Below are 21869 nucleotides of genomic sequence, written 5' to 3' on the forward strand. Positions count from 1 at the left end.
CATTAAGGGAAAGCACAAGCCTCTCTGCAGTACAGTAAGTGTGTTGCTGTAGCCCATTACTCTGAGTGGCTAAAAGCTAAATGGATCCTCTGATGCATTAAAATTGTTGACTCGCTGATACTTACAATACAGTACATGCAATTCATTGTGTTGATGTGTGTTACATTACAACACCATGACATGGTGATTTATTAATTGTGACTAGTATAACTGCATGAACTTTTCCATTATATTTTTAGGCATGCATGGTGGTTTTTATGCAATGCAACATAATGGCATTACCCACAGTGTTAACGCTTTACTTGAAGGGGTGTGCATAAGACTGACGCGACACCTTCATAATCAGGTTTTATGCATGTTTATGACAACTGTCGTTGAGTGTCATTCACTCAATTACGACATTTTTTATGCAAATATGACATTGTTTGAGATGTCTTTGTTATGACACCTTGACATAAACCAATACACCATAACCTGTCAGTGTCTTTGTCTTGACAACTTGACATTACAAAGACAACACAACCTGTCATAAACATGACATAGCAGATTAATTATTATCTTTATGGGTTAACATTACATTAAACTGTCAGGTGGTTGGTTTTGACATTGACTGTCATGAAGCTATTATAACTTTTTAATGACAAATTCAATTTGTACCACTGTAGTTGAGGTCACGAAAAAATATTCATGACACAATTATAATGCCCTCATGACAGCTAATGTAATGTGATGTTTCTTAAGTTTGATAATTAATCTGCTATGCCACGTTTATGACATATTTATGACAGGTTGTGTTGTAATGTCGTAGTAATGTTAAAGGAACAATATGTAGGATTTTTGCAGTAAAATATCCAAAAACCACTAGGCCAATGTTATATATTTTGTTTTGTTGATTACTTACAATATCCCAAATGTTTCAAACTATTTGTAAATCGTGAGAAAATTGTGATTTTAAAAAAGGAAACGGGGTGTGTGAGCAGGGGTGAGGAGGAGTCGCCAGTCAATGACATCATATCCACGTTACCCCCGGTTTCCGCCAAGTTTGACCTTGTACTCCCATAGTAACCATGGTGACAGACATCGCCAACCCCGTTATGTTCGTTATTATGGACCATGACAAGCCTTTAAGACAAAAAAAGGACTAAAAACGAAGATCAACATCTTTCGAGATGTCGAGAGCTCCGTGTCCGCGACTAACTTTAACTTGACAGAAACTTCGACTTGACATGTACTTTATTTGACAGGTGAGCAGATGTTCATAAAACTAATGTTATTTAGTATAACATGATGAAATGTTAGAATATGATCTGTATGTTATTCTAATGTCGATCTAGCTTACTTTGTCTCACACAGCCAACACACAACCTAACGAACAACGTTCAACACACTCAAATGCCGTTTAGTGTGATAGTGTAACTGTTAGAGCAAGTGAAACAGCGCTGTTACCTTAAGTTTTATTCGTCCGATAAATTGACCAGTGAGAGTATTTATTCAGCACTTCGGTAGAAAGAAATTATTCCTTTATTCTTATTATTTTATATCTGCAGGACCCGCGTTGCGTGTGGCACTGGTATACGTCTAGCAATCGCGCCCTGCTTCATACCACAGTCATGTTAAAAACATCAATGTATTCACTCATCCATAAAAGATCCATCAGCTTGACAACAAGATCCATAATAATTAAAAAGTACCTAAGTAAGTACCTGTAAAAAACGTGGTCAAATAAGGATAAGTGCAACCGCCTGAACTGAAAAACAAACAAAAAAAAATCTGTATTTTGATTAAAACAAGATTATTATTAAAAAAAAAAAAAATGTGGGTGGGTAAGAAATTATGGAAGCTTGTTTCCAACACAGAATTGCAATTGTGAGTTATAAAGTCAGAATTGTGATATGAACTCCTCAGAATCGAACTTTATAACTCGCATTTGCAGTTCATTATTAAATTATAATAATTGCTTATTACAAATTCAAGTCAAACTGATTTCAAACACAGTGATAAGTATAGTCTACTGTATACTATTACAGTAAATGATTAGTGCTTTGTTAAAATGAGTAAGTCTGACTTTCCCCTGCTATTAAACTCAACTCAGAGATGCCCGTTACCCCCGAGAGTCCAATCCAAAGAACCGATAGAGTCGTTTTGTAATCCTTACTTAAGAGAAACCTTTTAGAGTGCAACAACCTGACATTTCAGACACCTCTGATATACCGTTTGTTTTCTGGGAATCCCCTGTCTTTCTTTTCGAATGTCATTTTCTTTACGACTAGAACATGAAACAAGACATGAAACACGAGCCGCTGTCACTGACCGACATAAAAACCAATCTGAAGTATAACGTGTTACACAATTATGTCAAACACATGAAACGATCAGTAAATATGATCAATGCAGACCAATGTGAACCGTATAAGGTTAACGCATTAAACCTCAAATGTTGTACAAACTACTAAACAAAAAAATAAATAAAAAATAACTTTTTGGATCATATTAACAGAGCTTTTTTCAGCAACACAACCAAAGTTTATTCATGCTCGAAAAAGAAACTTACAATCCATAGTCTCTGTACTCTGGACAGCTTCCTTGTCTTCATGCTGAGATGCTGCTGGTGGACAGCAGTTTGCCTGAGGATGAGGATGCTGAAGTTTGGCTGAAGATCGGTTAATGGTGACGACACACCCCTGCTTAAGTGCACCTGATCCGCATCCTAACCACACACTGAGACTCAGCACTAACCCTGCCAGCTACTCGCATTAGAGGCCTCCCCAATGTCCGTGCGTGTGTGTGTGTGTGGTGTGTGTGTGTGTGTGTCTCTCTCTGTGATCTGGGTTTTACCCTGCATGGATAGTTGAATGATGTCATTATTCTGTCATCATTTGCTTACCACCATGTACCTGTGTGTGAAACAGACCGAAATGGAAGTCAATACACACTTTTTGGGGCAGTGTTGAGACAAAGGTAACTTTTTTTTGTGAGCAAAACCAATGCTTTATACTTCACTGCCTCCTCTCACCAGAGAAACAGAACAAACGGTCATGAAATCAGTGTCTTTATTAAGGCAAACATGTGGGAGGGATGATAATAGTGCAGAACAGAACAGGTCAAAGTCATAAAAATCACCAAATAAAATGTGCCTCCACACATAATAAACCTTCACTGATGCATTATTTCACTTAATGTTTTAAAATTTTTACCTGAGACCTTTGAAACCTTTGTACTAGTGGGCATGTGTATAAGACCATGGATAATCCTATGTTTTTACCTTTTATTTTATTCTACTAAATCTATAAATATTGATTTTTAACAGATAACAGGTTATAACCGTCTAATGCCAAAGTCACATTAGATTTCTACATACTGTACAATGAGGCAATGGTGATAAAATGATGTCAAGCTATGTGGCGTCTTTTTAAAAACATCATACAATGTGAACGTATAAAATTTGACTCTACTGCAAGTTTACTTATTTTAATTCAGCTAAGAGGTCACAACATGACGTATCAATGTTGTATTGGTCTTTACATGATAAAAATTGGCAGTTCACCAAACTTGAACTTTGTAACACATTAGCTTGAGTTTCTCCCACATTCACATGCGTTTGAATGGGAGTCAATGGAAAATGTCAAATTTTGTCGTCATTTACAAGCCCTCAAGTTGTTTCCAACCTGTATGAATTTCTACAAAAGAACACAAAGGAAGATATTTTGAAGAATGTGGTGGACCCCATTGACTTCCATAGTATTTTTTTCCTGCTATGGAAGTCAGTGGGGTCCATCAACTGTCATTCTTCAAAATATCTTCCTTTGTGTTTTAATTTTTAAGTGAAATATTCCTTTAACTGCCATGCCGTTTCAAACTGCAATGGTACCGTATTTTTTAGCAGTTACATTTATTAGGATAAAGTGACAATGAGCACTTCTTAAAATGTTACAAGGTATATAGATCTGTTTGTTTGTGTAAGAGTATATGGTATATTCTTGCAGTGAAACTAACTTGACTCCTGAAACCCTTGCTGAGTGGAACAGGGACACATGAGAACAGTATCGGCCTTCATCAGGTCAGCGGTGTCCAAACTCTGACAGCCACAGATCAACACTTGCAAACACACATTAGCTGGCAAAGAACTGCTTCAAACTGTTTCACCAGCATCAGCACCAAACCACTTACCAATCCATTAGGCTCCATTTACACTTTAGCACGTATCAGCATTACAAAACCACACGTCTAAACACCCCGATAAGCTCCTCACACTAACCCCTGGACTTCAGCTGGGGAGTTTGCTAATGCAGGTCCCACAAATTCACTGCAGTTGAAAGAGAAGAGTTGATTCACGTCACGGGTGCTTGGCACTGCGTGCGCCAATGGCGAGAGCTGCTCCATGCCGATGGAGAACTTAAAACCAGATGAATTGTGTTGTTTTATGACTTTATTTCAGAAGAGGCAAGCTGAGTATGTGAGCTAATAAACTGACGTCCTTCAAAGTAAATCTATAGGGGTATTTTTCACCCGTTTTATCACATGCCAGGTGACATCAGGTAATTTGATCACTTCAAAAGTAATAGCACACCTCTCCTCAACAAGCTGCACGATTTATCACTCTAGTGATGTTCAGTTCTTAAACGAATCGTTCTTTTAAATCATTCGGACATGTCTGCATTGCGTATGACTGTCCAGATCCAACTCCTCCCACCTTACATATACCTAAACTTTTCTCATCTCCACCCCCTGATCCCTAACCCCACCCCTAATCCTACCCATTTACACCCCCTGATCCCTAACCCAACCCCTAATCCTACCCATCTCCGCCCCCTGATCCCTGAACTCACCCCCTGATCCCTAACCCCAACCCTAATCCTACCCATCTCCACCCCTGATCCCTAACCCCACCCCCGATCCCTAACCCCACCCCTGATCCTACCCATCTCCGCCCCCTGATCCCTAACCCCACCGCTAATCCTACCCATCTCCGCCCCCTGATCCCTGAACTCACCTCCTGATCCCTAACCCCACCCCTGATCCTACCCATCTCGGCCCCCTGATCCCTAACCCCACCCCTAATCCTACCCATCTCTGCCCCTGATCCCTAAACCCACCCCTAATCCTACCCATCTCCACCCCTGATCCCTAACCCCACCCCTAATCTTACCCATCTCCGCCCCCTGATCCCTAAACCCACTCCCTGATCCCTAATCCTACCCATCTCCGCCCCCTGAACGCTAACCCACCCCTAATCCTACCCATCTCCACCCCCTGATCCCTAACCTCCTACTCATCTCAACCCCCTGATTCCTAACCCCACCTCTAATCCTACCCATCTCCACCCCCTGATCCCTAAACCCACCTCCTGATCCCTAACCCCACCCCTAATCCTACCCATCTCCACCTGCTGATCCCTAACCCCACCCTATCTCCATCCCCTGATTCATAACCCCACCCCTAATCCTACCCATCTCCGCCCCCTGATTCCTAACCTCTCCCCTTATCCTACCCATCTCCGCCCCCTGATCCCTAAACCCACCCCCTGATCCCTAACCCCACCCCTAAGCTCCTACCCATCTCCACCCCCTGATCCCTAACCCCACCCCTAATCCTACCCATCTCCACCCCCTGATCCCTAACCTCTCCCCTTATCCTACCCATCTCCGCCCCCTGATCCCTAAACCCAACCCCTGATCCCTAATCCTACTCATCTCCGCCCCCTGATCCCTAACCCCACCCCTTATCTTACTCATCTCCACCCCTGATCCCTAACCCCACCCCTAATCTTACCCATCTCCACCCCCTGATCCCTAACCCCACCCCTAAGCTCCTACCCATCTCCACCCCCTGATCCCTAACCTCCTACCCATCTCAACCCCCTGATTCCTAACCCCACCTCTAATCCTACCCTTCTCCACCCCCTGATCCCTAAACCCACCTCCTGATCCCTAACCCCACCCCTAATCCTACCCATCTCCACCCCCTGATCCCTAACCCCACCCCATCTCCACCCCCTGATCCATAACCCCACCCCTAATCCTACCCATCTCCACCCCTTGATTCCTAACCTCTCCCCTTAACCTACCCATCTCCGCCCCCTGATCCCTAAACCCACCCCTAAACCCACCCCCTGATCCCTAACCCCACCCCTAACCTCCTACCCATCTCCACCCCCTGATTCCTAACCCCACCCCTAATCCTACCCATCTCCACCCCCTGATCCCTAACCCCACCCCTAATCCTACTCATCTCCGCCCCCTGATCCCTGACCCCACCCCCTGATCCCTAACCCCAACCCTAATCCTACCCATCTCCACCCCTGATCCCTAACCCCACCCCCTGATCCCTAACCCCACCCCTAATCCTACCCATCTCCACCCCCTGATTCCTAACCCCACCCCTAATCCTACCCTCCGCTTCCTGATTCCTAACCTCTCCCCTAATCCTACCCATCTCCACCCCTTAGATCTGGATCCAACTCTGCCCCCTGGATCTCGTGTACTGCAACGAGGTGCCACTGATGAAATCACATCTGATGACTCATTAATAAGCTTTGTTGGAAACCAGTGAGTTGAAGTGTTTTGCAAATGCATGGTAAAATAACCTGAAAGCCATGGAGATTAATGGCGTACAGAATCGTGAACAGAACCGATGTCATCTCTGTCATAAGAGCCTGCCTTCCTCGTATCTCTGTGCCTTCATTTCCACCATGAGGACAATGAAAATGCAGGCTGTTTTAAGTGCGCTTTGCGAGATCTCTAAAACATGAGAGCTGTGACTCAGACATGACATTAACAAAATGATGGCTAACATAAACTGAAGGAAGCAAGAGAAGAAAATTACTGTAGTGTGCTTGAACCCTTGCACTTTCAATGCTTGCATTTTCATCTTGCTAATATTATGATCTTAATGCATAGCCTTTACAAATATGGGATAATTTTTATTATATATATATACATTAAACTAGTTTATGGTTGCTGTAAATAGGCTATATTTATAATCAACATTCTTCATGGTTTGTCCGCCATCTTGGATGGACTTTTTTGATAGAGTTTGCATTATGGGATATTGCTATGCATTCTGGGATTTTGTTTTTGCCATAAAAAGGCTGGCATAAGAAGGTTTTACACAGCATAATTATGTTGCCTACTATTCGCAATAAATAACAATAAAAAAATGAATTAAATGTAATAAAAAAATAATGGAATATTTTCTCATGCTTATGGTATCGTTCTGACTTCATTTTAATTTTAATATATTCAAATGTTCTTGTAAAATTTTGCAAGTACAAATAATTTGTTTCATAGATGTTCATGTTTTACTGGCAAATGAGAAAACTATATTTTTTTAACAGATTTTTGCAGTACTGTCTCATAATTCGTCAACCAATCATTTGCACAGTATATTTAATATACTGTAAAATAAAATTCACCTCACTGTCACCATACACAGATTTACACAGAATGACATGAGCAAATGAATTCAAATTCAGCCAGAGGTTTATGTTCTACTGTCTCGAGAGAGAATAGAGCAATCAAACCCAAAGGCTGTTTGGTCCCAGTGACCCTCTGCTATCATTTCAGAGTCAATAAATGACAACTTCTGTGGCACAACACATCCATTCTACATGGCTGCATCTTCACAAACAGGAACAACACAATTCCCTCGCAGTGAGGACAAACAATATCGCTTTGGTGTTACAATTCTTACATTAAGGGTGGTCTGTCCACCCGACTTTCCTTTGTTGCATACAACTGGTATAAGAAATGCAGGATGCTGTCTTTTTGTGTACATTTCAAACTGACTGTATTCTGAATTATTAAACTAATGCTTCGGCTTTGTTTAATCGACACTGGTTAAAATGTCTGCCATGTAATGAAAATGAACAGTACACACTCTTCTATTATGACTCAAATGGCATCAAACTAAAGATTACATTCATTGCATATATTTTCATATATAAAAAAAGGACATTCCCAGTTTCATGGAGGATTGCACTGCCCCCTGCTGGTTGCATTGTGCACAGTTTTCCCTTTCAAAAGATTCCTAAAACCTTAAATATCATCCAGGTGTCCGAAAGTCTAGGAAAATGTTTCCATTTTGCTTATTATTAATGTTATCAAACACAGTTTTTAAAATGACATATTGTATTATCAGCATATAATAACGCTCTAAAGAGCATCTTGTGGAATTGTGTCACTTTTTTTCTTCTAGATTATTATATATATATATATATTTTTTAATCTTAAATATGTTATTTTATGTCACGTTCACGTTCATATGTGAAAAATCCAAAATGAACAATATGGGTCTCAGACTTTTGGAGGAATCTCTAGTCATCTTTAAATCCTCTAGGAAAGACCAATTGTCAAACACTCATCATTTTCTCACACACGCACTCCTGAAGTCTGTGGTAGATAAAGCGTTGCTTGGGGCTTTTTCGACTCCCGAGTCATTCTAATTGGAAATTGGTCTTTTGTCTTGTATGAGATGACCCAATGGACAAAAAGATTCCTGTTGCTCATTAATATGAGCCTTTGGGATACGCCGCTGACACACTCATTACTGACACAATCAATCCTCTTCAATGTTGAGAGTGTGAGCGGCTATAAATAGTTTTACTCTGAACCCAAAAATTGTTTTATGTTAGAGGAAAGTCAGGTAGGGTTTCATTTTGAGGTTGACTTTTTCTCAGTTTCATATGATATATGATATGATGAAATTATGTATTATTATTTTTAATAAAAACATTAAGAACAAATGTTGGGTTGGACTTGATATTATCAGGAATCGTTTGATTTGAGGGATTAAAAATGATAAGAGCTTATGAAGACAAGATTTTTTTAACTTAGAGATTTTTAAGGAGTAAACATAAGTCGGTTTCATGTTGACTTTAATGCACATTTCTATAACTATGCATAGGCTACACTGCAAAAATAAATAAATAAATTAAAAAAACGATTATTTGGAGTGTGTTCAAGGTATTTTTGTTTTCCTACATCAAAATTTCTCATTTAGTTCAATGTGTTCCTTGGCGTTTTTTTGTAACCTACTAGCAATCCATGCGGGAAAATTGTTTCTACACCAATATGCTATTATAAATTACTGTAGGAATGCCATATATGATGTTTTCTGTACTGTATATGAGCTCTTTCGACTCTAATATTCAAAGATTAAAGCAGCCTGCCAAACCACAGGCTGAAGCAGCTGCAAAGAACAACATGTGCTGCTGATTTATGGGACTGCGGCGCCCCTGGTGGCCAGCGATGGTCCAGCAGTAAGAGGACACTTCACTGCTGTTTCCCTGCAGAAATCAATACGCACTATACGTCAACCAGTGATAATGAGCCCCTCTCAAGTTTACAGTTGCAAACAGACAAGTCCTAATTACATCCTTACAAACAGTATAGACTAGAACATAGTCCATCAAGTGAATTAAAAACTCATGGCCACAGAAAAGTAGAGCACGATTTTGAACTATTATTACATGTATTAGGCTACAATAGGCTCTACTTTTTAAACACTAGTTGGAAGTCATTATAAATTAGTTTATTCTTGAGATAGAAAAAAATAAACTTAATAGAAAGTAAATATTTTTTTTCAGATAATATTTGATACATTAATACTTCATTCGAGTTAATGAAAATAGCCTTTGCCAACAAAGTGGATTATTTTAATGTAAATAGACACTGCATTGTAGACATATAGTTGGCTACTTTTTTTCAATATCAGGTCTGACTTAAAAAATCATGTATATATATATATATATATATATATATATACACTGTACAAAAAATATTGTTGGTTTAACTTAAAAAATGAAGTAACATGGTTGCCTTAAAATTTTAAGTTCATTGAAATGGAAAAATTGAGTTAATGCAATGAAGGAGATTGATTTAATCACCAGAAACTCTAAATATTATGTTATCTGAACTACATAAATTATTTAAGTTGATTTGACAAAAGAAAATATGTTGTGATTACAAATCAGGAAAATATTTTTTTACAGTGATATACATAATCAAATTAATTATTTTTATTTACATTTGCAAAGAAATTCCTTCCTTTTTAATAAAGTAATTTAAGTATAAAAAAAAGCCTCTTCAGTCATTTTTGTATCTCATGCTCAGGTCTGTAAATTATGTGCTATTCATATACAGTAATGTATAATTGACAGACTTTAGTCTTGGTCTCATTTGGATGTACAGCTTCGGAAACAAAGGGCTTTGTTTACAGCACGTAAACGTCAGCTGAACCTCTTTATATTCCACACACACACACACACACACACACACACACACACACACACACACACACACACACACACACACACACACACACACACACACACACACACACACACACACACACACACACACACACACACACACACAACACATCATACAGTCAACTCTTCTAAGAAAGCAGAATGTCCTTTCTCCGAAAAGAGCTATTATACATACTGTACAATTGGAAACTGATGAAGAAGTTTTGAGGGGCAGCTTATATCAGGCCAAAGTTATACAGCGCAGAGTTGTACATCACTGCTGGCCTAGTAAAACTCTGGGAAAAGAGCTTACAGTAAAAGTAAGGAGGAAAGTGGAACAAAGTAAGTAAACAGACTGCTATTCTTAGCACAGGGAAGATGAAGAAGTGCTCTGGAGAAAGTTCTCTCGCCACAGAGAGCCCTGGTTGAGAGAAGCAAGGAGAGAGACAGAGAAAGAAAGAAAGAAAGAAAGAAAGAAAGAAAGAAAGAAAGAAAGAAAGAAAGAAAGAAAGAAAGAAAGAAAGAAAGAAAGAAAGAAAGAAAGAAAGAAAGAAAGAAAGAAAGAAAGAAAGAAAGAAAGAAAGAAAGAATTTGCACGTTGATGTGAACCTCTTATGAAAGACTCCAGAAGCAACTTGACATTTCACCATGAGCTAGAAATGTCAGAGAAAACTAGAAGGCAAGACCCATAAAATAGTTGTAATTTATTATAGTCAACATGAAATCATAACTGACCCTATTTGCTTTCTTAACCGTGTAAAGCCTGACATATTTTTTTTTTAAAAGGAACGGTTTGTTGAACATTTGGACAAAAAATTGCCCAATCTGAGCCAAAAATTGGCACAAATAATGCAATTATATGATAGCTTGTAATGCAAATCAATGCATTATAGAGATATAGCAAACTATATACATACATAGATACATACATACACATTTTATGTATGTATATATATATATATATATATATATATATATATATATATACTGTATATATATATATACATATATATGCTGAAAGCCACCGCCATTTAGCAGTTGTCACTCCATATCTCTCAATAACATGTCTGAGTGAGATGATATAAATGCTTTCAAGATCAAGGCTCTGTAGTTTTTATTATGGGGGCGAAACATAATGCAATGTAATACAATGATGGTTCAGAGATGAAATAAACATTTCTCAAAAGCCAGATCATATTTGATACATTTTAACATCATTTTTCTAAAAATGTATGCATAATCAAGTAAACCAGTAACATCTTGAAAGTTATTCTTATGTTTACTTTAAAAAAAATCAGTATTTCACGGCAGAAAGGCACATTTACAACGACCTGAAGTAGTGGATGTTATACTAAAAAGCCTTTTAACTATGAGTCTGATGAAAGAAGGCCTTTAAAATTTGCGTATATGGGTTACTAGGGTTGATGTGGATGATACACATTCCTGATCATATGATCAATCATCAGTGCACGTTTTTCCAAAGAGAAACTCTTTAGATTCCAAAGAAAAAATGTTGGATGTTTTACTGAGCGTTTATATGTCACATTATGAAAGTAAAATGGGTTGCCAATCCCATTTCATGTTGACTTAAAAAAAATAATAATAAATGTGACAATGTCCATCTCTCTGTGTGAAAGGCGACTGAATCATTATTACATTTTTCAGTGCTATTAAATGCTTTTATTATTCAAGTAGTCACCTGTGATGAAGGACAGGCATGTTTTACAGAGAATTTAGCGGCCATTATCTTAGGCTAAATGCATTGAAATGTAAATTTATTCCCACAGTGTGCTTTTCAAAAATTACAGCTCACGTCCCTCAGAGCTCTGTGGTTGGTTGGATGAACGAGGAGAGATTTTCCTCCGCTATTATTGAGGGCCTGCCAACACGTCCCAAGGGTGTGGCAGGAAATGACAGATATGCTGTCGACGCAGCCACGGGCGGGACGGTGGGACCGAGAGCTGACTGATGGTCTGTTGAGAGGCTCTGAGGTGGGTGGGACGGGGGAAGTTTGGCAGGAAAAGCAGATCAATGCTTAGTGACAGCAAGCCCTCAAAGACCTGAAGAGTCACAATGTGTGAATGTAGAGTGCCTGTCACCCAACACACACACACACTTCTGTGAAAAACAGCTTGAATTATTTATGTCTGCAATTAACTGATTTACAGAAATGGCATTTTCCAACCCTCGGGTGCTAAACGATCACATGCCCTTTGATGTTCAGGTCGCTTTATTATTGATTAAAAAAAATGCTCACGTCAGACACATATTGTCGAACCATGCAATGTCATAGTTGCCACTTCAGCTGATTTTGTGATGTCATCTGCAGATGGTAATCCGTGAATAGCTTTTTTTTCTTTTTTTTAAAAAGGCGACATGCAGGTTTCAGCCTCACCCTTTTCAACCTTAGAAACCATGGCAACGGTGAGGCGGAGGACCCACGGAGGGAAGAGGGAGCAGCTTTTGTAGCAGAGACAGGAAGCCATTACGGTACAGAGCAGCTGACCTTTGAGCCACTTAAGTCTGATTTGATAAGCAGATGGGTAAAAGAACAGACATCTAAATACAGACTGCATTTATGTGATTGTGGTAGAAGTACAAATATAGTAAACAGGAAGTGTCTGTAAGCAGAGCTGCTTAGTTGGAAAACAATGTAGGCCACTGTATATTAGATTAACCATTATATTGTCTTCACCCGAGACCTCTTAATACGTTTCTCTCAAAAATGTTTATTGGTAACACAAGACCAGAAGCTCATCGACCTCAAAGCTTGATTTAGACAGGTTCATGGCTTAAAAACTCAAGGATTATGTAAGTGTACAAATATGAGCTTTAGAAACCAGTGCTGCTGGATTTACTATTTTGTTTTCTGTTAATGTTTGCAAACTAATGGGCGAAAATAATTTTTCATATGTATGCCACAAAAACTTTAATTAGAAATACTGTTTTGTATTTTCTATTTATACAACAGTCCTTGAATTTGATTGGTCAATCAACTTTCCAAGATAAACAGTGCCAAAGCATGGGGACTTTTCACTGTTTCTATCAGTCCACTTGTCTGAATTTGCACGCTACAGACAGAATGTCAATCTGTTTATTAGTGTCGAGGATGCTTTAGTGACTTTTTCTGCAGGTTACATTGTTATGCAAGTGGTTGGTGACTGTTTTTATTAGTAACTCGTTTGAATCATTCAATCAACCGATTCATTAAAAAATGATTTGTTCAAAAACAAAAGCAAAATGATGGCAAAGACTCTATATACTGTACCAAGATCGTTTACTAATCTTAATGAATGCGAGAAACTGCAAAGTGCAATATGGCGGAGTCCTGCCTTCTAAATAAAAGAGCCAATCGCCAATTAGTAAATTCTAGACTTCACTGCAGCTGCCTTTAGAAGTGCCAAATATGGCCACAGAGTATATAGACTTTCCTATGTTCCTTTTTAGAAAGAAATTAAACTGTATCTGCCTGGATTTTCAATAAGGATTTAGAGACTGCTCTCATTAGAGTCACAAATGATTTGCTCTTATCATCCGATTGTGGTTGGATCTCTCAATTAGAGTTACTGGATCTTAGTGCTGCATTTGATACCATCTACGAAAACATTCTTTTAAATAGACTCGAATATTATGTTGGCATAAGTGAAATGCATTAGCATGGTTTAAATCACACTTGCAGCATCTGACCTTTATCAGTTTGTAGCAGTAAATGAAGAGATGTCTTATCGATCACAGGTTTAGTATGGTGTACCACAAGGCTCAGTACTAGGACCGCTGTTCACTCTGTAAATGCTGCCCTTGGGAGATATCATTAGGAAGCATGGCATTAGTTTTCACTGTTATGTTGATGACATGCAACTCTATATTTCTTCACACCCAAACAAAACTCAAAAATTCACAAAATTAATGGAATGCATAGCTGATATAAAAAAACTGAATGACTAGCAACCTCCTACTACTTAAAGGGTTAGTTCACCCAAAAATGAAAATTAAGTCATTAATTGCTCACCCCCATGCTGTACCAACCCCGTAAGACCTTCATTCATCTTCAGAACACAAATAAAATGAAGACCCAGAAAGTCATTGAAGAAAATGTTTAAATATTCCATGTGATTACAGTGGCTCAACTATAAGTTTATGAAGTGACGTGAAAACTTTTTGTGCGAAAAAAAAACAACAAAAATACAGACTGTATTCGACTATTCCTTTTCTTCCTTGTAGGCATGAGACGAGAGTTCAAGAGATTTCCACGACGCATGCGCGAGAACTGAACAAGAAGGAGTAAAGTTAGATTGCAGTTCTCGCGCATGCGTCGAGAACAGGAAGTAGTCAAGTCCTCAGTCCCCGGTGGCCGCCATGATTTTGCCAAGTATATGTTCCTGGTTCAACATATGTTGATCAACAAAACACCGCTAAACCTAACCCTACCCATATCTTATCCCTAAAATCAGAGGGAAATGATAGGTGAATAATACTGGTATAGAAGCACCTAGCCTTGGTTGTAAGCCTAAACTTGGCATTCTGTAAACTTATCCTTCAAATCTGATTGGTCAATTGGAATGATGTCCCAGGATCAACAAAGATGTTGATCCAGGAACATGTTCTTCTAGGTGAATTCAGGTTTACAGTCACGAGCAGGCTATTCTACATGGAATCTGCAAAAAGTTTGACTCACTTGATGACGCTATCAGCTAAGAATAAGACTTTAAACACTTTGAGCCGTGTGTCAACCAAAGCGATTTTCCACGTTCCTGGTGTATGTTTTCAATTGTTTTCAATGGGAGCGCCGCGTTTTTTAAACGCCATGAGCGTGACGAGGCACTGAGCGTTTTTTTCACGCTGAAGCGCCGAGTGGCCGGCGTTTTTAATGGTCGCTGGGAGTTGAAAAATGTTCAACTTTGGATAAAATGCAGCGCTCATCACTGTCACTTTTTACCCTGCTGTCCAATCACAGTGGAGGAGGGGCGGGACTAATACTACACTGACCAACTGTCACAACATTCAAACTGCTGGGGATATTCTGTATCATAGCAACGAAACGTCTCAACGGAAAAAACGCTGCGCTGCCAAAACGCTCTCAAGCACCCAAAGCACGGCGTTTTCAGCTGGCTAAAAACGCTTTGGTGGACACACGACCTTTAGCTACACTGTAAAAAAAGTTACTGCCTTATTTTTTTAAGAACAATCAACTTGGATGTTTAAGTCATTTCAACTTAAAATAGATTAAACTGACCTAAAAAAAAAAATCTTGAATCTTGTATAACTTATATAACTATAAAAAAAGTTGAAAATTGCTTACAGTGACAATGTAAAACACGTTGTCACAACTCATTGATCATATAATGTTTTTTACAGTCTACAGTTTAAACACATTGTAATCGGCTCTCATCCCAGATGTTTGTCTTGCTAACAGGGCTCAAAAGGCCTGATTATCCAGCAATAATCAGACATAAAATAACATATGTCTGCATGAGAAATGTTCCACCTGCATCATATTAGTTTATGCTTTTTGCTTTTTGCATATTATCATGCAATTATCAGGACAGCAAAGCTGTACACACTGTAACAGTACTGGATGGTTGCATGTATTTAGTCATTGGGGAGTGTTTGCCATTCAAACTGAAGTGTACAGCTCACCATGACAGCTGGGACTTAATATGACAGGCCTGGATCGCTGCTGCACGCCATCTGTTCGGATGATGCATTTCAAACAGGCAGAGCCACTATTTTCAATCAACTTCCTCTCCACACTTACTCATAGTCAATTTCCGACACATGACGAGATTGTTATTAAGGCTTAAAGTATTTGGTGGGGGTTTTGCTAACATATTCAGCTGCAGTCTATTTTTAACTTCTATTTATCTCAAAGAAGCCAGACTGTTTATCTCACGAAATATTTGGCAGATCTTTGTGACAGACACTTGAGGAATTCACAGAGATCCACGGGTGGTGTGAAGCATAAAGCTAAGAAACAATCACTTTTGATGAGGAAAATCAAACGCTTTGTTCTGCCATACCCTTGTCTCTCACTTTAAATATAAAGTGAGACACATTTCTAAGTCTACCTTAATGAGAATGTGGGGGGCTAAGAATAACATTTCTCTTCTCAAGTGTTTATATGAGCGAGTCCTCTGGGAGAAAGTTACAATTGTATGAGTGATAGTATGTCTCTCACACTTAGCAACATGAACAATCTACTCCACCACTATAAACATAAAAAAACTCTCGAGTGTGATAATAGTGAACAAGTGACACAGAAACCTAAAGTCTCCGAGAGGAAAAAAATATTGCTCAGTGGTTGCTTTCCCTAAGCTCAGGAGACTTAGTTGACTTAAAGGAGTAGTTCACTTTTGAAAAAAACTTTTGCTGATAATTTACTCACCCCCATGTCATCCAAGATGTCCATGTCTTTCTTTCCTCAGTCGAAAAGAAATTAAGGTTTTTGATGAAAACATTCCAGGATTTTTCTCCATATAATGGACTTACAAACGACAGTTAATAACTGTTTCAGATGCAGCTTCAAATGTCTTTAAACGACACCAGACGATGAATAAGGGTCTTATCTAGCGAAATGATCGGTTATTTCAAAGCTTATTCCAAAAATGTTACTTTTCTAAGGACAAATGCTAGCCTTGCTCTATTCTGTGAGGCGCTTTGCAACGTCACGTAATACGTAATTATGTTCAAAAGGTTACGGGCGACGTAGCCGGAAGTACAGAATCAAAATCGTCCGACATCGTTGTTTTACCTTTTAATTCCTTTTTTTTGTAAACGGCGTTTGAGTTAGTTTGCACGTTCAACCTATGCGTCCAACTTGTAAACACTGTACTTCTGGCTACGTCGCCCGTGACCTTTTGGACGTAATTACGTATTACGTGACGTTTCAAACGCGCCGTCGAACCACGAACGCCGTTCATACAGTTCAGAAGATGGCTGAACTTCATACAGTTCAGCTCACTTAGCACGTTGTTGGTGGTCCGACTAGTCAAGATTGTTTTCCAAAGATGGTGCCGTAAGTTTGCGTTTTCAGTATCCCACAATCGTATGGTTGGAAATAAATGTCAATGGTTTATGAAACACTCTAGATTTTCCTCACAATACCATATTTGACCATTTTAAAAATACTCACACCTTCTGTGTAGTGAAATTACACATTTTGAAATGGTTGGATGACCTGAGTATGCTCCAGAGAGATGTGATGTAACCACCAGATTAGATGTAGATTAATTTCTTGGAATGGATCTAAGCACGGAGATAAGCGCATCCAGCCAGACAGTTTGTATTCAGTAAAGCTTAGAAAAGCTTTTTTGGGAGAAGATAATACAAAAATGCTTCACTGTGTACATTTTTCATTATCAGTGCCGCTGCTTGACAAATTGTTTACTCCACGTAAAGCATCAAGAATAGGCAATGTAATTCTGTGTGATCCTCATTTACATGCCATTAGTGTTCTAATGCTACATGTGCATTATTCATAATAGAGAAGTAAGCCTACAATCGAATGTGACATTTCAACACAGACACTATCATTTTCACTGGTGTGTGGAGAGGCAATTAAAAAGATTGCGTTGATTGACCTTCTCAAATGTCCTTAATCGTGTGGCTTGGTTAGGACACTAGTGAAACGTACAGAAACCAGCAGTTCTCATTGGGTCCCGAGGCTCACATGACGAGACTTCAAACGAAACATGCAAGTCACGATTTGTAATTCTCAAGCTCCTGTCTTCAGGCAGCCTGCTTGATCTTATCCAGTCTGTCACACATTGTGGACTGTGACACAAGGCAAAGCCAGGTTTTTTGACTGCCCCCTGCCTGCTTGAGTATACAGAGAAAGTCAATATGCTTCTCTTCATGAAAGGAAACATATCCACAGGCCTCTGTCCTTTTGAATGTCACTCTATTCTGAGCCAGCCACCTATGGATGATTAATTAAGGTCAGTGTACTGGCTCACAGCCCTGCCAAACAGAGCAAGGGATTTCAAGATGAAAAACCTGGTTTGATACTTTATAAACTGACAGCCTATAAATCAAGAAGTAGTCTAACTATCTAATGGCTAAACACTTGCTGCATATTGACTGATCATTGAGAAAGAGAACAGAATCATTTTAATAATGTATATCTCAGAGCATGTGTTAACGATTTATTGGGAACTAATCAACTTATGATTGACTAACTTGATAGGTTTTTGCAAGCCTGGTCAGGAGAAATAATTAAAATACAGTTCACGCCAAAATTTCAAAGTTTGATTACTGGAGCACGTTTTACAAGAAAATATTACTTTAAAATGTCATGTTTGGTTTACAGTTTTTCTGAATTGCTAAAACACACGTCTCGATACCATCCCCCACTTTCTCAAAACCAAATGTTCAAACTACATTCAGAGAGACTCTTTTGGCAAAATCAAACAATTGCCTCTAACCTATTTTATGTGCTTTCAGATCATAGCTAGTCAAAATATAAAGTCAAAATGTAAAAAAGTCAATATTTCAAACACTGCAGATCTTTCATTAGACACTATATAAAAAAATGGAGATCAGAAAAAAGTATATTTTGCAACAACGTAAAAAAGTATAGTAATCCCAATTTACAGTAGTATGGTGAATAAATTGTATACTGTATGCACTGCAAGTATATCATCACTTGTGAAAATACTGCAAAAGCAAAAAAGTAAAAAAAAAAACTAAATGAAATGCATGTTACTGTAAACTCAAAAGAGTTGTGCAACTGCAAAGTCAGTGAGAGATTCATTCTCCCTCAGCATCATGTTGATAGATTTTGTATTTTCAGTTATCAGATTCATTTACATTGTGACGTGTATCATAATTAATCCACTCTGTCGGTGTCTGCAAAGGTGTGTGTCAAATGGCCCATACAGATGAATGGCCCATTCAGATGTATGGCCCACAGAAACTGATTGGTGTGAATGACAAAGACTCAGCATTGCTCAGAGTGGATTAGCATCTCCTGTGGGAGGTCCTAACAGGTTTCTATTGTTTGTAGCCCATAATCTTCATGTATAAAGTTCTGTCTTACAGACAGAACATTGGGTTAAGATTGTTGAAGGGTGACATGATAACATCGCTGCTGAAGGACTGCTACACTACAAACCTTCAATAAATTCTTCTCCCCACAAGAACTGGTCAAGCTTACTTATTTTATGTATTGGAGAAATCCAATACATTGGCGAGCCACTGAAACCACTGCTCGGCATCACCAAAATCTAACAATTTGGCGAGCCAGCCAGGAGAGACTGACAAGAAGAGAACTCATCAGCTGCAACAAGAAGTAAACGGAATAGTTTTCAAGTATCTGAAAGACTGCATCTGCATCAGAAAAGACTGCATATGTGGACACAATTTATTTGAATCAACTGGATCCGGTCTCAAATATCCTAATTTGGTGAGTGAAACTTATCAGCTCTCTTAAAGAACATCTTCTGAAAAGAATAATAGTTGACCAGTAAAGATTTGTAGTGTAGTCACACATACTGTGTATCGTTGAGAATTTTAGGCTTGGGCCTTTTTTATGAGTCTGTAGGAACCTTTTAAATGATTTAGTTAATTCTCCTGAAACTGTAGGAGCTATAGAAATAAGTTTTATAGCTTGGTCCTGTTCTCGTGAGTCTCTAAGAATCATTTAAGGAAGAGGTTTGGTCCGTTCTCATAAGACTGTAGGAGCCATTGAAATATAGTAAAAGGTTTGGTCCTTTTTTATGAGTCTGTAGGAACCTTTTAAATGATTTAGTTAATTCTCCTGAAACTGTAGGAGCTATAGAAATAAGTTTTATAGCTTGGTCCTGTTCTCGTGAGTCTCTAAGAATCATTTAAGGAAGAGGTTTGGTCCGTTCTCATAAGACTGTAGGAGCCATTGAAATATAGTAAAAGGTTTGGTCCTTTTTTATGAGTCTGTAGGAACCTTTTAAATGATTTAGTTAATTCTCCTGAAACTGTAGGAGCTATAGAAATAAGTTTTATAGCTTGGTCCTGTTCTCGTGAGTCTCTAAGAATCATTTAAGGAAGAGGTTTGGTCCGTTCTCATAAGACTGTAGGAGCCATTGAAATATAGTAAAAGGTTTGGTCCTTTTTTTGGAGTCTGTAGGAATTGTTAAAGCAACAATTGAGTCCATTCGTCCAGAAATTGTAGAAACTGTTTTAAGCGAAACTGTTGGAACTGATGTTGCTGCAAGAATTGGTAATTCTTGACTGGGTGCTAATTCAGTAGCCAATATAAGATTAAAATGTTTGGGACTGAAGTTGCTGCAAGAATTGGTAATTCTTGACTGGGTGCTAATTCAGTAACCAATATTTTAGTTTTGAATTAAACATTCTAATTGTGTTAGAAAGTAGAAGTTTATTTGCCTTCTGATGAAAGATGCAGAAAGATTGAAAATCTAATGTCTAAGGGACAAAATTTAAACCAATTCAGGTTAGAACTCAGAAAGAACAGAAAGAACTCAGAAAGAAGAATACCTTAAAGGCTTTAACACCTTTGTTCTGCATTTCCACATTTGAGGGGACACATCTGCTGCACTGCCATGGCTGAGTCTACACAAATCGAAGATAAGGGCCAAGCAAAAAGGCCAACCACGGAAAAACATGGAACAGAACCCCCAAATGTAACCATTGCTGAAATGAAAGACAACCTGTTTGAATATTTAGACAAAAGGCTGGGACTGAAGAAATGCCATGAAGACATGTGTCAGAAATATGGCATTAAAAATTCAGAAGATGGATTATGGGACTTGCAGGATATTAAAAGGATTTACGGAAAGACACATCGCTTAAGGACAAGCACTAGGAGAGATGGATTATCTGTTATTCTGGGCAAACAAATTCGGCAACATTTGCAGAAGTGTGAGGCTGACAAACTACATCGAGAGATCAATGCGGAAAAGGCAAAAGTTCGAGCACTTGCTGAACAACTGCAAAATGAAAAGAAGGAAAAAGAAAGACTCTTGAATGATAATGACAAGCTGTTAAAGTTGCTTTCTGGACAACAAAATTCCATAAAATCTAGCAGCAAGGCAGAGAAAGAGTCACTCTATCCATTTAAAGACCTCAAAAAGATTCAACAACATAGATATCTGCTAGAAGAAAATGACAGCAGTTCAACTGGGAGCACTGATGACAGCGATGTTGAACCTGAGACAAATGCTCATGCCACCAAGAAGAACAGAAAGGTTAGACTTGCTCCTGTAATTGTCAAGAACAGAAGGACTGAAATTGAAGTTGACAATGAGGAGGAGTATGAGGAGGACGGTGAAAGACGAACCCGCATCGTAAAAAAATCTATTAAGAAATATGTTCCCTGTAAGACATACCAGCCGGCTTCACCAGAGCAAGTAGACAAGTGGTCTAAGGAATTACCAGATGTATACAAACAACCACGAAAGGTATGGCAAATTCTTCAACGGTTGCAGAAAATCTACACCTTACACCCACTGGATGGAGCAATGATACTTAATATTAACCTGAGAGACAATGATCAAAAAAAACTCATGGGAAGTGTTGAATCCAGGGTAGGTGAGTCTCAGGAGAACATTGAAGCAGGATGGGAAGCTCTAAAAACCTTCTTGTTCGAACTGAAACCTGCAGAGATTAATTGGTCTAAAATTACCTCATG

At 38.6% G+C, this 21869-nt stretch overlaps 1 protein-coding gene across 4 annotated transcripts in view; it reads right to left on the reverse strand.

Moving 5' to 3' along the window:
- dpp6b (dipeptidyl peptidase like 6b) overlaps positions 1 to 21869 on the reverse strand; it is a 138532-nt gene that overhangs the window by 79569 nt on the left and 37094 nt on the right. The window contains exon 1 of one of the 4 annotated variants that reach the window (XM_039693216.2): positions 2552 to 2608. The exons of the other annotated variants lie outside the window; for them this stretch is intronic. Coding sequence (XP_039549150.2) covers positions 2552 to 2593 — 42 coding nt within the window. The 5' untranslated portion in view covers positions 2594 to 2608. Of the gene's footprint in view, positions 1 to 2551; positions 2609 to 21869 lie in introns of those variants that run through there. 4 annotated transcript variants of the gene reach the window in all.

Source organism: Pimephales promelas, chromosome 5, assembly GCF_988280905.1.
Source record: "Pimephales promelas chromosome 5, fPimPro1.hap1.1, whole genome shotgun sequence".
NCBI classification, from domain to species: Eukaryota; Metazoa; Chordata; class Actinopteri; order Cypriniformes; family Leuciscidae; genus Pimephales; species Pimephales promelas.